Below are 16,324 nucleotides of genomic sequence, written 5' to 3' on the forward strand. Positions count from 1 at the left end.
GGGACTACTAGGACTACATAGATATTTGTTACGTAAAATGAAATTATAATCGAAACGCATAAACAAAACTCAGAACCGAAAAATAACGATTATGGAACCGGTATAACACAATAATTTATGATAGAAACGAGTCTGTCGAACAAATTACAAAGAGATTAAATGTATTTAAGAATATCAATGTACTCTTCTCTACTGATTAAGATTATTAAAGGAAGAATTCTATTTATTTTAGAATCGAGTTAGACAACTTTTATCTCGCACGAAGATCTGTAGTCTACTTATAAGAGTGATGAGATATTGATAAAAGAAATACAGAATAATGAAAAACATTGAAAGAATTTAAAAGTATCGTTACATTATTTTCAATCGATTAAAACTATCAAACGAGGAAATGCGTTGTTAACCAATCCCAGTTTTAAACAATTACCCAAACGAATTTTTATTTTGCATAAAGATTTATTTGTAACTGTTTCAGTCATAGCCGATGTACCCAGGTTGATTATTCTTGGAAATTTTTCAATCCCTGATCCTAACGAAGAAAACGCCGCGGAACAGTGGCGAATGGACTAGCTTAACGCGACCAGATCGAAAGTGAAAAAAGAGACGCGTGTCCCCCGTACAGGACGAGCATCGATCGTGGCGTTTCGACGGCGGCGGGACGAGAACGTTCGATCCCCGTCCGGTAAAATTCACCGGTTCATTTCTCGTCGGTGATTTTCGAGAGCTGGCTGGGATCGAGGTCCGGCGCGATCGTGTTTTGCACCTGAATATGAGCGGAGTGAAGGGGCGGGCAGAGCAGGGGATGATAGGGGAGGCAGTAGTACGGGAAACCGCCGAGCGCTTTGTTCGCCGGATGAATTTGCGGGCCCGACATTTGCCCGGGAAGTTGCCCGGAACCACGAAGTGGCAATCCCCTCAAATGCTCGTCCGGGTGCACGAGGACGCGCACCGCCACGCGCCTCGCGTTTCCGGAATTAACCAGCGCGCCCAGCTCCTGCTGTTGTCGTCTCTTGGTCTTGTATCTGCAACCGAACCACCCCTACGATTAGTGCGATTTCGTCGATGTCGCGCCCGAAGCTTCGCGAAAGCATGAAACACGTCTCTTCAACTTGATCGTTCTCAAAGACTCGGCTCGGGGTACCCTCGAATCCCTTTATTAACCCTTTGACTACTGTTGGCGCCTATTGGCGCCCGACACATGTTGGCTTCCTGGTACTGTAGGCGCCAATAGGCGTCCAGATCAAATTTCGCCTGTCTCGCCCGTTTATTATTAAATTTCATTATTAAATATTATAAAAAAAAAACTTAAAATTAATATTCACTTCAAGTAATATTGATCTAATGTAATAGAATTCGGTGTTTTGAATATTTTAATATACTTCTTCAGAAATGCGTGTCTAACGAAAAACATCGCCGTACCCAGTGGACGTCGCGAGTGAATTGGTATCGTACCGTACGGCCGATGCGTGTCAAAGTCTGCCGTAGCCAAAGGGTTAAATCCTTGAGCTAAAATTTCTTTCGCAATTGCGTTGTGAAGCACTTCTTTGCAGATTTTATCACACCGGGAAGACAACTCAATTGGTCGTGACGCCTTTTTTGATATTTTAAAAATGTGTTTTGAATGAATTTCTGGATTAACAGGGCAATAAATTCCCGGATAGAGCGAAACAATTCTTGCTTCCTAACTGTTTTCGTATGTTTTCATCCCTAGACTTTGTTAACCGAAGGCTTCTATATCGTTTCAGGAGGAATTAATAACATTCGCATTTAGTAGATCGCACAGGAAGGCCCTTCGACAGATGATTTCAAAGCTAACCGTACCCACTCAAAGCTAGCCACATTTCGAGAACCGTTCGTTTTCTCGCTTCGAAACTGCAACGCGCGCTAGGTGTGCGATCGGCCTCGAATTAGTTAAAAGGAGACCTCTATCTTTGAAGATCTGTCGCTTACCGTCTATTTTGGAACCAGATCTTGACTTGAGTCTCCGTCAGCTTCAATCCGCGAGCTAGGTCCGCCCTTTCCGGGCCCGACAAATATTTCTGCGCGGCGAATCTTCTCTCGAGCTCGTAGACCTGGGCGTGGGAGAACGCAGCCCTGCTGCGCTTCTTTCTGCTCTGGAGATTCTGACCGTGATTCTGCGCCTCGTACATGTCCTCCTCCGTGTCCTCTGCAAACGCCATGAAAAACCCACTGGAAATCAGTCTACGAAACTCTGTGGATTTCGCCGCGGAATCTAGAGACCGGCTCGGCTACCCGTGGTTCGCTGTTTTCGATACCCGGGCAACTGTAAATCATCTCGAGCCGGCTATCCTCGAAGAGCTAATTATCCTCGGAAGTGTCTTGCCTCCGATCCTACTCGAATTCGAGCAGAAGCCGAAATCCGTTTACAAATTCGAGGATGGCGGTGTTAGTTCGTTCGGGAGCGGAATCGCGAAGAGCAGCCAAAGATCGCGGTTTTCGAAATTCCCGAGCAAACAAACGCGCGGATCGGGAGCCGATGATCTACCGCGATCGTAAATCAAACGTTTTAGGCCGGCACGGGGAGAGGGATGCAGCCGGAGGTGGACCAACGAGCGAGTAACCATCCTCGGACAGCCATAGGAGCGGCGGACGATCCGAGAGCGACGGAGAGAGGGAGAGAGAGAGAGAGAGAGAGAGAGAGAGAGAGAGAGAGAGAGAGAGAGAGAGAGAGAGAGAGAGAGAGAGAGAGAGAGAGAGAGAGAGAGAGAGGGCCCGAGAGAAAGAGAGTTCCGGCTGCGTTTGATGTCTCGTTCAAACATTAACACGTGCACTCGCTACTCCGACATGTTTACGCTCCTGTTCCACGGTAATTCTCCTCTAAGTTTAACCGGTCGCATCGGAGTGCAATCGCGCGCCCATCCGTCCTAAAATTCTACTTGCACCCCCGTGTCTGCGACTTTGTTTCATCGAGACTTCTCCGACGCTCCAATCGTGCATCGTACTCGGATTGTCGTGAGAAATCATTCTTGAAATTCGAAATGGACACAGGACCATGGATATCGAGATATCGTTCGATCGAAAGGTTCTGGGAACGTTTTAGTTACTTTAAATTTTGATTTTAACATTTTGCCAAGGTACAGCAAATCGTTCATACATATTTAATGCGCTTACGGTATCTTGTTACAAAGTATATAACAGGAGAAGTGCAGTCAATTCTGAATGGTAATGTTGAAAAGATTCAAGAGTACCAAAACGTTGTCAACATTTAACTGCAGTGAACTTATCGTCTCGAAGCGAACACGATACACTGTTTCTAGAACCATCTACAAATTAATGACAGGTATAAGTATGTTTCAATAATTGATCTCAAGGCTTTGGTTTGCAGGGCCTAACATAACCGTCCAGAGATACGAGAAGACGCATTTTCCCTTTTGATAAAGTATACCTTACGCTCCGTATAATAAAGACATTTTATATCGTAAATGTACCACTATTTATTTAATTTTAAACACGTTAACAAAACCGAGGATCGAGGTACCATTTCAGAGTTAATACATTACTTAATAACTGAGAGCAGCGAAACGATCCTAGCAACGTTTAAACTAATACATCTAATTCTCGACGTTACTCTTTACCGTTGGTAGTTAACAACTTAAAGACCCCACAATTATAGTTCCAGGAATGTTCCGGAGATGTTCCTCTCCCGAATTATAGAAGACAGACCGTGGCCGGTAGTGGGAGCGTTCAGCGATTCATCGAGGGCCGATGAAAAAAACTGAATATTCGAATATCCCCGGCTGAGATCATAATTATTTTGTCCGTGATCCTGCGTCAATGTTTATCGGCAGCGGCCGATGGGGGGACTCGAAGCATTTAGAGAGATCTATATTTGATCACTTTCGACGTCAACTCCATGCCATCTCGTCCGGCTAATGCGTCCCTCCTCTGACGCTCGTCAAACAACCTACGCGTCCTACATCGAGAGTGTTCGAGAGGAGCAAGTGCCGTTTGTTCTCACTCCGATTACACCGAGATGACCCTTCGTACCTTCTGAAGCTGCTCAATTCTCAAATACATTGATATGGGCCTTAACCACTGGACGAATGAAATATTATCGTTCGCAGGGGGTCCAAACAACTCGCTTAGCTTCCGCACGACCCTCGGCCTCGAGAGAAAATAATAATTATCTGCACACACTTTCGATTCCATCGCGAACATAAATTCTCTTAATATCGGATATGATTGAGATTCGTTAAAATAATAATGCCAGGTCGATCGTATCGATAGAAGCCAGCACAGGCGCGAATTGTAAAGTGACCGAAGATTAATGAGGAAAGGAAACAGCGGGGTTCTAGTGTAGCCCCGATTGCCGCTGTCCATTACCGTATTAAGTGATATTCCGGGCTGGCAAAGGGGTTCGTAGCGAACCTTGAAACGGTGCCAGCTCGTGCCCGCGTCTATCCACCCCCGCTAGGTGAAAAGGCCGAAGAATCGTCGCTGAGGAAACAGCCCGAGCCACCAGGGAGCGTTAATTGCTGCTTTCCTGCGATTCTACCGCGAAACGAGCAATAGTCGACCGGAAGACCCGCTTTGACCGTGAACTTCGCATTCGCAGCTTGCGTCGCCAATCGATCGAATCTGACCGATCCTCTGTGAAAAAAACGCGATTCCACGGAATCGGTCGGCTCGGTAACCTTGATCTAAATCTGTTTTTGCTTCCGATCCCGTGGATCCTCGGCCGGCTCGAGACAGTGCGCAACAGTGTGGCCCCGGGGATCGAACAAGTGCAAGAAGTAGAGTGCCGGCCACTTGTGACGTCTGCCGGGTCGAGCACCACTTATGCTACTAAAATTACATTCGATCACGTTATCTGCGCTCGGGTTAACTGAAAAAAACTCTTGAAAAGCTCGGCTGTTACAGGGATACCGGGCTAAATGATCTCTTAAGCGTACATCCTCGTGGCAGACACACGATCTCCCAGAAGGGAGGCTGTCTCGCCCGGCAGAGGCTATCCAAGTGCCCTGGTCACTCGCCCAACTCGTCGGCTTTCCGTTAATCTACCTTCCGCTGACTTTCGTTCATTTTTCCTACATGAAATCGTATCTCGCGGAGATCGCGTCGCGATCGTTTATGTATACGGTTCAAAGAAGCTCGTCAAAGTGACACATTGTCCCACCCGAGTAGCAATTGCTCATCGCCGCCGCGATAAGCAAGAAAACAAAGTTGTATCGACAAACACTTCACCTGCGTCCTCCCCTGAAGTATATCTCTCTGATATAAACAATAATGCACCGTGTTATCAGCTGCCCTTGATCTAATCGAATACCGCTCTAATGACAATGTCGATGCCATAATCGACTAGTTATCGCGGAAACAAGGATTTTTTCCGTACTCCCGATAAGAATCGCGATTTTCCCGATAACGCAATCTGCGCTTCGAAAGAAAGCAATTCGGTGACAATCGAGCCGAGTGTTTGTTCACTATGTATTTATAGACACCGATCGTCGTTGTTCACAGCGAACGGAAGTCGTTTTCTGCTCACCCAGATATTTGTTCTTGCTCATATCCAACGCCTCGTCCTGTTGCCTCTGCGAAGCCTCCCTCGTGTCCTTCACCGGCTGGTAGGCGGCCATGTTGCCCAGGGTCTCGAGGTGCTTGAAGGTGCCCTGTGCCAGGTGAGGGATGGTGCCGAAGTTCGAAATGTTCGCGTGCACGAGGTTACGTGTGAGGATGTCCAGCTCCCTGGCCACGCTCAGATCGGGCGAGGACAGCCTGGGGAATCTCGTCATCTGGCTCTGATCCTGGTCCGAGTGTCCTTCTCGGTGCTCGTTCTCCAGGCACTCGTACTCCCTGCGTTTCTTCGCAAACGACGCGGTCTGCGGATCCTCCAGCTCTGGAGAACGTTGCTCGTGACTGGAGCAGGAGGTCCTTCTGCTAAGGATGTCCGCGATGCTGAAAGGAGTCAGCTGAGAGGGTCTCGGCGATGCTTCGCTGCGCTTTTCCTCGTCCATCGTCTCCTCCCGGCTGGACATGTCTTCGATCTTCTCGGAACACTCCTCGAAAGGCTCTCCGTCGTTTTATTCCACAGTCTCTGACTCACTTTCTACCATTCACAGCCGAAGCATCGTCTCAGCAACCGCGCGATATCCTCCGCGAAGACCGACGCACACGATCATCGAGCAACATCTCCGATACCGAATCGATCACTGTCCTATCTCGACGACGTCTTCCTCGAAATTGCTCCGCGACGTAATCCTTGAACACGAGGGAAGCGAGCTCGAGGACTCGGAGCCCGGTTTACTGTGAACCACGTTCTGTCGGAGCCACGACACGACTGACTCGTGTTTCGCGTCTCGCGCCTCGAGCTTCCTCGTCCGCGTAATCTATTCGGCACCGGTCGCCGATTTATTAATTGTCGTCCGCGAGCACTCGAGGCCCGCACCCTTCCGCGACGAGTGTGCTTCGGTCAAGTGTGCTTGTCGCGCGCGCGGACGACTTATTTTTCGAATTAGTCCGCGGCCACTTCAGCCGAGGCTTCCTTCGCCCCCGCCCAGACCATCTTCCCCTTCTATGCCGGCCAGCCCCACCAATCATCCCTCCGTTCCCTGTCGATCGCGACACGACCGCGACTCGCAGCGATCTTCTTCCACCACCATGTCACGACATCGCGCCGCGACACGCTTTTTCCGGGCCTCCTCGCAACCCCTTCGACCCCCACGGTCCTTTGAATACCGAACCCGAACACCGCGGTCGTTCTTTCAAAGATACATTGTATAAACCAGGCATTTATTTTTTATATAGATTCATGCTCTATAGAGCGACTGTATGCTTCCTCACTTGGAATGGAGAACCTTTTGTAATAATTTATACAATAAGCTCCAATATATCCACAGAGAATAGTCATTAATTTCGATAAATTCGATTGTCCACATTCCTGAACATCATTTACTTGGTCTCAGTTCAACCTTTGCATTCTCGATTCGCCTTTCGTTTTCGAATCAAAATCAGGTAAAACTTCTTGTCCGAAAGGAAGTCAACTCTTTGAAAACATCAGCATTATACTACCACTCACGATAATACAACTTACATTTACTCATCCCATTCCTTTTCTCCTTTCGTTTCCCATTTTCGAATCGACATCTCGAGAGAAAATCCATAATCGAGTAAGGTTTTTTTGAATGTCGAAAGACATCGCTCAGCTCCGCGAAGAAGCAAGATGTTTCGGAAGGTCTTTATCAGCAAGGAATTCGAGTTTCGCGGGCCGCGGCGTAGGTGGAGCCTCCACGCGACCTCCAGGTTGGAGGCGCGACGGCCGGCGACGCTCCCGTCAGGACGCAAGCCTCGCCCTACGACCAATCGACGTCTATTCTCGCGACACCGCTTTTCCGACCGAGCCAATCGACGGTTCCACGAAGTCGCTGCTCGTCGGGATGACGGCTAACGGCGGCCGGGAGTGGGATCTTTCCGCGTATTTTTTCAGGGTCGGAGCGCGGAGGGGTTGCCGTCGTCGCGGCGAAGGGGCGAGAGACGTCTTTCTGGTATCGCGTGCGACGAACCGTTTCCTCCAGGGAGTGCTACTTCGATCAAGTATTTGCCAGCGAGGAAATCCTGATCGGGTGCTGGGCACGGAAGGGCTCGCGCGAGACTTGATAGCTGGACAAATTTCTCGGGCGATTTATCATCGTGTTTTCGGATCTCTAGAGAAATTGCTGATTATTGTTGAAAAATTTATAGACAATTTGTAAAGCATCCTATCGTAACATCTACTTCTTGCTAGCAAGAATTGCATTTGTGGCTGAGGTAATTTTAATTTAAAAGGAGGCTTGCTTAGAGATCCACGCACCCCTAATTTTTCACACCCCGGGACCGTTGAAATAAGTCGTATCCAAGAGTAGGCCGGCGCTCGAGAAAGCAGTAATTAGGAAGGGATAGTAACGAGGAATCGAATAATTGCCCCAACAATCTTCTTCCCGAACGAAGCCTACAGATTCGAGGTACAGTCTCGCCGGAAACTTTCGAACGCCCTACGGCTCGAGTCAAATTATCCACGGGTTCCATTATCCCGGAACCGAAGAATCGACACGTTTCTCTTACTTTCCGACTACTTGGAGTCGCTGCCTGGGGCGAGGGGTGGCTCCGAAATCGCGATTTCCCGCAACTCGTTCGCTCTGAATCGTCGTCTAATCCTTTCAAAAAGTTCCTCCGGCCGTGATGTACGTAGACCGGGACAGGGCAGCAGGCTCTACGTACACTTGGTCTCGTATCGAGTCGAGTCGAGTCGAGTCGAGAGGAAACTGCCACGGTGCATATATAGGGTGTGCTTTACATAACAATCGCCGCTAAAGACTTGCAGCATTGTCCGCCACGTGCTGGCAGCCGAGTTCCTATGGCGGTTTAATTAAGTGTGAACCACAGGAGCGTGGATCTTCGCGCCTCACTTGGTCCGATGATGGCCTCGCGCGTTCCGGATATCGACGAGGAAATTATTCCCCGCCATCTCTGCTGTTCCTTGGCAATCCCTGTCGTTCGACCGAGTGTCTCATTTTTCTCATTCTAGACGAAATAGCCGTGAAATAATTAACAAGAAGAAGCCCTCGCATTTTTAGATCCTTTAACTTGCGATGTTCCGAGCATTTTTAAGATGCTCAAAATCGATATCCTTTTGCTCCTCGGTCGTCTAATTTTTCAGTCTTGTTTGTTTTGATCTCCTTGGATCTTGATCAACGCGTCTCGAGGACTTTTGCCGCTTTTCCAAATGCGATTCTTCGGCATAAGAAAGTAGGTGGAGGCAATTAGCAGGTGGCGAGTAATCGAACCGGAAAACGGCCGCCACCATTTCCCTACCGAGCGCTACCCCACCCCGCGGGAGAAAAGGAGAGCATCGGAAGCTTTAAGACTGCCGCGGAGATCTCGTCTTCGGTCGGTCTTTTTCTCGATTCGATCTAATCAATAATAAATTATAGGGGGATGACGGTACAACTCTCCCCTAAAGCTAAGCTCTGACCCTCCCGCTCAATTGGTCGCAATTCTTAAAGACCTTAATTGGCGCGGAAAATTATACCTTATTTCAGTTGCCCTCGAACGAGACCGGAGACCGCGTCACCCTGTCCTCCGACCCCTCGCCACCCTCCACCGTCCCCCCTTCCCCAATTCAACTGCACTTTGGTCCGCCGATTCGCTTTCTTACGAGTTCGATTCCGCCACTCGGATATTTCTTTTCTCCCCCGCGATCGTTCGCGGGTTGAGCAATCGCTGGAAATATCGAAGCAGCAAGACGAATCGTACACAGCCACTTTCGACTATCGACTGCGGGGCTCGTTACGATAATCGACCCAAAATCGTTCTTTCGCCGGCCGGGTTTATAAATAGGATTGCCGCGAGCTCGATCCGCGGGATCAGAAAATTCTCTAAACACTCGGTGATCGTCGGGGGATGGTAAATTAACGACATTACTTGTGTTGACGCGCTTGTTTCTTGCTAAATCGTAGAACTGTCGTTCTAGGAATAAATTGCAGTAACCGAATTCGAGAAATTAGTCTGAAGCGATTCGGTGTTTAAGAGAAAACTTTAAACCGAAATTCAAAGGATGAAGCTTAAATCGCAACGTCCGTTTTAGTGATACGTTTAGACTGGGTTCTCTTTTTGGCAGTGTCACGAGAAGCAAGAAGACGAATCGAAGGGTAAAAATTTCGTCGGCCGGTTCCCCGAAGATCGACAGGAAATTCGTGAACCGGCGTACGACGACAACGAAAGTAACGAAGGAGCCGTGAGCGGTGCGTGCGCTCTATGGGCGGGCATAAGAATATAAAAACAAGAAGACCGGATGACTGCTAACTGTTTGTTAGTCTTGGGTTTTAAAGTCCGCACGTCTGTCAGTCCGGAGATGTAATATTAGTGCTTAGTATATGCTGCCGCCACCGCTCTCGCTCATTTACTTCTTCTTCGTCTTCGTCTTCTTCTTCTTCTTCTTCTGTTGCTGCCTCCTCCTCTCTCCTCCCACGCTGCTGCTTTCATCCTCTCTTCGTTTACCTTCTCTTTTACCCTTCCTTACACCAACGTTTCAATGAATCTTCTTGTAATTCGTCTTGTAAAATCACTCATTCTATAAGCATCCGTATTAATCGGATGAATGATTGATTGTGATCGGAGAATACTTGCGAAATTTAATGTTTACGTAAATTTTTTAACAGTCACTACTTTCTTCTGTCTTTTTTTCATAAAACATGTTGCGCCAAGTTTTTGATGGATGTTTTATTCGATTGAGTTTCGCTGCAAATTTTATTGCTTGTTTGCAAAAAATTATTAGGTGAAAAAAGAAAATTCTCAAGACATTCGAATAATTTGAGAATGTTATTACACTATATAGAACTTATGAAACTATTGAAACAGGAAAGACATTTTCATTTCGAGTGTATTTTTTGTTATTCTCAATTAATCTTTATTTTGTATAAATTCTTATACGCAATCTTAATTTTGCATTTGCCGTAGGTAAATTTACAGATTATCGAAGAGCGGAAGTGGAAAATAAGACGACGAGTGAACAAGAATTTCTCGGATCTATTAATCTTTTTCAAGCTCCATCGGTAGTCTTTAAGTTACAGTGTATTCAAGTTGATGCGGTTTAAAAATGACATCACGAGTTCCTGTTCATTCAGTGCTACCGGTAGTTTGTGGATTCGCTGGTTTATTAGAAACTATTTTCAGACGTTTGTAGCCGCCGGCTCTAGCAGTAATGAGGATTTAAAAGGTGAATGACAGTGCTACTATTTTTGATCTCGCGTTTCCGGGGAATCAATTACACTATCTTTGTTCCAAAAATTAAGTGAAATAAAATGAATTAGGATCATCTTAGATATAATTTCAAGCTTGAATTACAACCAAGAATAATATAGTAATAAGTATCTATTGGAATCCTAATGACGCTCTGGTATAATAAAATAATGGTATGATTATATGCGTAGTTGAATCGAGAATTGAGACATTGACGAGAACCGGAAGTCATCTTCCTGCTCCTTGAATCCTAGGGTGCGCTGACGAACGAATTCACGAGATCGATAACCATGCTCCAGACGTTTGCTAATGCTGGTAAAGCAGATTTCATCTGGAACTGTCTTACAGACAAGGTAGAGCGGTAGACGAAGTATGTCGCGCATATGGTTCGTGCTTGCGTCTTTCCTGCTTCAGATCATGTAGGTTCCTGGCGCACAAGCAGCACCAAAATTCATCGGTTCTGAAATACCGATGATGTCGATTGTTGGCGGTTTTATTAATTCTCTGAATTAAAATAATTGATCACGTATCGTTCGCTTCTTACGATAAAAAATTAGTTTCAAAAATTCTATCGGAATGTATAGATCATACATTAGTGTAAATAAATATGTTTTCTTGTTCTTAGATTTCTCTCTTCCCTAATCGCTCGACCTGCACCCTTCAACACATCGAAAAAGTTTTATCGCAAAAGAGGGAAGTGAGTGAATGAATGTTGCAACATGTACTCCTGGACAACATCCGTCAAAAATATACATGGAAATTAACAGAGAATCTTATTGCAGCTATAATTAGGTTTCTATGATGCCATATTACGCGTCGTTCAATGCGCATTCACGCATTGCTATGTCACGCTCTAAATCGGTAGGCGGATATTCTTCGAATAAAGTTACGAATCTCATTTTAATACCTTCCCACGAGACAATTACTGTTCCTAATCGCAACCTTAACCGTTACGATAAATATTTATAATTTCAGATTAGAGATCTTTGTACGGTCCGTTGGCCAGCGGACGCAGCGTGATTAATGAACCTCGTAAAAAACACGTTCGCGCGCAAATGAGTCCGAATGATTGAGAGCCGTGTCGTGCATGTGCACGCGAGTATGTCTATTTGAACAGCATTAGCCTTCCATAGATTCACCTAGCCCCGACGGTTCCCGTTCGCCGGCAGGCAAATAGGATCGAATTTCAACGTTTAATGTCTCGTGATTGATTATGCGAATACACGATATCCTAATGGGGCTTTCAGGAGGATGTTCGGGCGCGGGTGGTGTCAAGAATTTAGCACGGAACGTCGACGCGATTTCGAGATCGCGCTGTCGAGATTCCGTCGCATCATTCTAACGAATAAGATCACTTCATTAAGCATTCCTCTGAACATGTAAACAATTGAACCAACGTTTTCTCAAACTATTCCAACAATTTAATCACTCATTTTATTTATCCTAATTTAAAAAATTCAACAGGAAGCGAATCGATTACTAGAACGATCTAATCTTCAGAGTTAAATTTAGGTGACTGTTCTAGCCAGTGCAGCTTCTGGAGCACACACAGATAAATTTCGATTCCGAGCAACAAGTGCACGCAAGTGTATGCAGCTGCATACAGGTGCATACAGGTGCACAGAGGCGGAGTCGTTTTCTCTGCGAGGGTGGTCTGTCGGCGTACATGGGAAAGACCACGCGAGCCAGGGCTAATATCGGCACCGACATTTTTATCAGCTTGTTCCCATGGCCCTTTATGGCACCAGTAGCACCATGAACAACGATTACACCGACGCGGATCGTCTATGTGAAGGCACTTGACTGCCAGATGACCCGTCGTGCTCGCGCGATAACCTAAAAGGCGCCCATGGCTTCGCTCAAGCTGTCAGAACTCACCTATTTATAAATGCCATTTCGCCATATTTTTGTTTTATCGGAACGGACCGTCATGTCGAATTTCCTTGCTCCTCTGAGGAAAAATCAGTTCGCCGTCACACGCAAAAACCGTGCGCGATCCTGTCGACCTCGAATTCGAATTAATTTTTCTACGAAAACCGTAGAATACGATTCGCAATCTGCTCGATAAAAATGGTGCTTAATACTCTTCTGAATTTGAATTGATAGTAAAACTTATTAATCTCAATGAAAATCATTATTAAATCGATAACTTGTCTGCACGAAGTAGCCGTCAATTTTCTTTATTTGGGCGAAGAAATCAATTTTCGGGAGAAGGAACAGAACGGTTGGTAAGAATAAAACTTAATACTTTATTGTCATTTGTCTCGTTCTCCCGTGCGACGCGACGCGTTCGCGCGACAGGAGAGTACAATTCGCGCTTGAGATCGCATCCTTCGATTAATCGGTAGCCGGCTGTAGATCGTCAACAATTTCCATCGCAAAATTACCACGGCGGACTTTTACAATTCCGGCAAAGTGTCTCGAAGATAGGGAGAACGCTAGAAAAAAGAAAACGATGAATTACGGGGAACAGCACTTGAAGCGGTTTCCGGGCCTCTCGAGCGGCGCGTCGCTATTTCGAAGGGAAATACCTTAGCTAACTAAAATGAAAGAAAAAGAAACACAGCTGCCAATAGCACGGCCTTAAGACTAACTACGCTAAACTTAAAGCTACCGGATTACTTCGAAAATCCTCGATTACTCTTTGGCTATCTAATTGGTAACGTGGTTGGACACTCGCCGACGCGGTTCGTTCGTTAAAAAAATAATACGCGAAGTCAACGTTGATCCATCGAACTCCGTGGATCTCTGCGGTTACTCTGTGGATTGTTTGTACAGATTACGATCAATTTATCTATCCCACCAACTGTGTCTTGTACAACACTTTGTCACGATTCCAGAGCACGGACACCTTTCCTTCCGATTTTTCGTTCGACATTACCACAGTCGTTGGAGATTCTGCTCCATGGGCATCTGTACCTGTTCCATGTAATTAACATACTGCATCTGGTAATTAGCCGAGCCGAAGTAGTTCGCGAACCCGTAATCGGTGCCCGCGATTTCCATCATTGCTCTGCCGTCGCTCATCAGCTGCTTTGCGTCCGTCGCCATGTTCTTCATATCGGGGAACGGAGAGACCTCGTTGTCTTTGTACTCGGTTTTGATTTGCCGCTGGCAATCGATCGCCAAATTATTCCTATAATCATCTGCAACCACAGCGTGCTGTCTGGACTGTAGATCGCCGCTCAAGCTCGATTTCCCGCTGATGTCCGAGCTCATCTCCGTCTTGAACTCAGGGCTGACCGGCTCCGCGCTGTTCTGCCTGAACTCGGGACTCACGCGGATTTCGTTCATCCGGAAGTCCGGCTGCATCGTCACCGTCAGCTCGGGTCTCATGTTCGACCAGTAGGGCCCGATCGCGGGGTTGTACGAGTCCTGCAGGTTCATTTTCCCGTCCTTGATCAGCACCGGCACGGTGATCTTCTTCAGCGACTGGTGGTTCTTCACGTTCTGCGCTTGCAATTTCTCCGCGTCCTCGATCCTGGCACGCTTGTTCTTGTACCGGCGGTTCTGGAACCAGATCTTCACCTGCGTGCTGGTCAGTTTTAGGGTTTGCGCTAACAATTCTCGTTCGGGAGCACTTAGGTATCTCTGCTGCTTGAATCTTTGCTCCAACTCGTAAACTTGTGCCTGGAAGAAATGATTACAAAGTTCGTATAGAAGTTGGTGAAACGCGGCAAATATGAAGAGAAAATAAGGAAATTAAAAAGTAGTAAAATCGTACAAATACCCTACTTAGTGCAATACTTTTTTTTATGGAGAATTCGACGTTTTCTCCGAAATGGAGAAGAAATATTAATCGTTCTACTTAAAACTCATTACAATACTATATGTCCCTCTAGAAGCCTTGCAAATTCTACCTGAAACATTTTTTCGTATAACAAATACGTTGTAAATTATTTGACGTCGTCATATTACGGGACTCACGCTCCAAAAAACAAAAATGTACACCCTCATTCATAGATTGAAAAGTAAGTAAAATAAACGTTTACCACTGCTACTGTCACTACGGTTTTTAAGCTTGAGTTTAGCAAAGGAGAGATCAAAAGAGGTTTAGAATTTTCTTCGAAATACACCCTATTTTGTCGAACGCTTGCTCACGATTGCTCACCTGAGAGAACAGCACCCTCGGCTTCCGCTTCGTCCTCTTCCCGGACTGATTCTTCCTCAGCTCCGTTTTGCTCGACGTGACAACATTACCTGCGAGACCACCATTTGATCACCACCATCGTAAAGAATAGATTGTACCCGAAATGGGTTGTCGAGGACCATTACATACCGTCTTCGGTGACTGGCGGTTCCTGATACGTCGGTGCGATTTGGTTCAGCTGATGAACATGGTTCAAATCGGGATAATGGGGGTAAGCCGGCATCGACTGCTCCTTGAATTTCTCGAACTCCCATTGATTCTCCGGCGCGACGTAATTGTAGAAATCTTGGGGGACGTGTTGCTGTTGTAGCTGATGCTGATGATGCGCGGCGGAATAGCAATCCATGGCGCCGAGCTGCTGATCGTCGCTAAGAATGTCGCGAACACTGAACGGGGTACCGGAGATCGCAGAGGACAACATCCTAATACATGTCTTCGCGACCTCTTCAAAATAAATCACCAACTTTTCCCGGTCACCTGGCACCGACTTCCACACCTGTACAGCTCACTAAACTCTTCCGTTCTCGAAAACCACTTGAACTACGACGAACTATTCTTGAAACATCCATTCACGACACCATCGAACTATTGCAAAGTCAGTCCGAAATCGGCAGCTAGACGTTTCAAGTCTTCGACAACGATAGTAATTTCACGGTCCCGACGGATTGTCAACGATCGTACTCGAGGGTCCCACCGACAGTGTTTTCGAAGTTAATTGCACTCGTAATGCAATAAACACGAGCCGCGCACTGTCAGGGCTATAAAAGTCGAAGGCGAGCTGGTTACGAGCTGGTTGATACTCGCCGCGGATGGCTTTTACTAGCTACGAGTGACAGTTAAACGTCAAACTGACCGCATTCTACGCTCGGGGGTGGTCACGGTTGAACGATCAGGCCGGAGGGCAGACGTCTAATGTCGACTTGCTCTTCCGAGGGAGTCAAACGTTGGTCTCGTCTCGTGGTGCCCGGACACCACCACCGACGATTCCTCTCGAGCTAGCTGCGCGCTTGTCCGTGTGTACGTACATGTGCACGTCCATGTGCCCACCACTGGCAGCGTGTTCCAGCCAACATTTTTACCAGCACACCCACGCTCGTGGTTGCATGGCTGCTCGGGGTGGCCGAGCTTCGATAAGTCTCCTCCTGATTGGAGACTTTAATTCGCCCCACGCGGCCCCCGCCACTCTCGGCACGCTAGGTGTTTACTCGAAGATTTTAGGCCTTTCTCGAGGATTTCAACTCTCGAGGTGACAATGACAATTAAAATGGGAGAATTTTGAAAGCTATTCTGTATTGAACGTGTTTACATTTTAAGTATCTGTATAACGTGAAGAATGAACACACGGGGACATAGAATATCGCCGCAAATGTATACATACATAGCGGCCGAATATCCTGAATGTTATATTTCATTTTTATTAAAGACTAATGTACCCCTTTATCG

At 46.7% G+C, this 16,324-nt stretch overlaps 2 protein-coding genes across 2 annotated transcripts; both read right to left on the reverse strand.

Annotated features, from left to right (window-relative positions):
* Window positions 1-85: 85 nt before the first annotated feature.
* Window positions 86-6,403, reverse strand: LOC144475914 (uncharacterized). Its single transcript, XM_078192332.1, has 3 exons — window positions 5,504-6,403; window positions 1,951-2,167; window positions 86-1,022 (listed from the first exon to the last, which is right to left on the reverse strand). Exons 1-3 carry the CDS (start codon window positions 5,991-5,993, stop codon window positions 698-700), a joined length of 1,032 nt encoding a protein of 343 aa, XP_078048458.1. The 5' UTR covers window positions 5,994-6,403; the 3' UTR covers window positions 86-697.
* Window positions 6,404-13,608: 7,205 nt separating this feature from the next.
* Window positions 13,609-15,302, reverse strand: LOC144476154 (homeobox protein Nkx-2.3). The gene is made up of 3 exons (XM_078192786.1): window positions 15,011-15,302; window positions 14,843-14,931; window positions 13,609-14,361 (listed from the first exon to the last, which is right to left on the reverse strand). Exons 1-3 carry the CDS (start codon window positions 15,300-15,302, stop codon window positions 13,609-13,611), a joined length of 1,134 nt encoding a protein of 377 aa, XP_078048912.1.
* Between the last annotated feature and the right edge of the window lie 1,022 nt (window positions 15,303-16,324).

Source organism: Augochlora pura, chromosome 10, assembly GCF_028453695.1.
Source record: "Augochlora pura isolate Apur16 chromosome 10, APUR_v2.2.1, whole genome shotgun sequence".
Lineage (NCBI taxonomy): Eukaryota > Metazoa > Arthropoda > Insecta > Hymenoptera > Halictidae > Augochlora > Augochlora pura.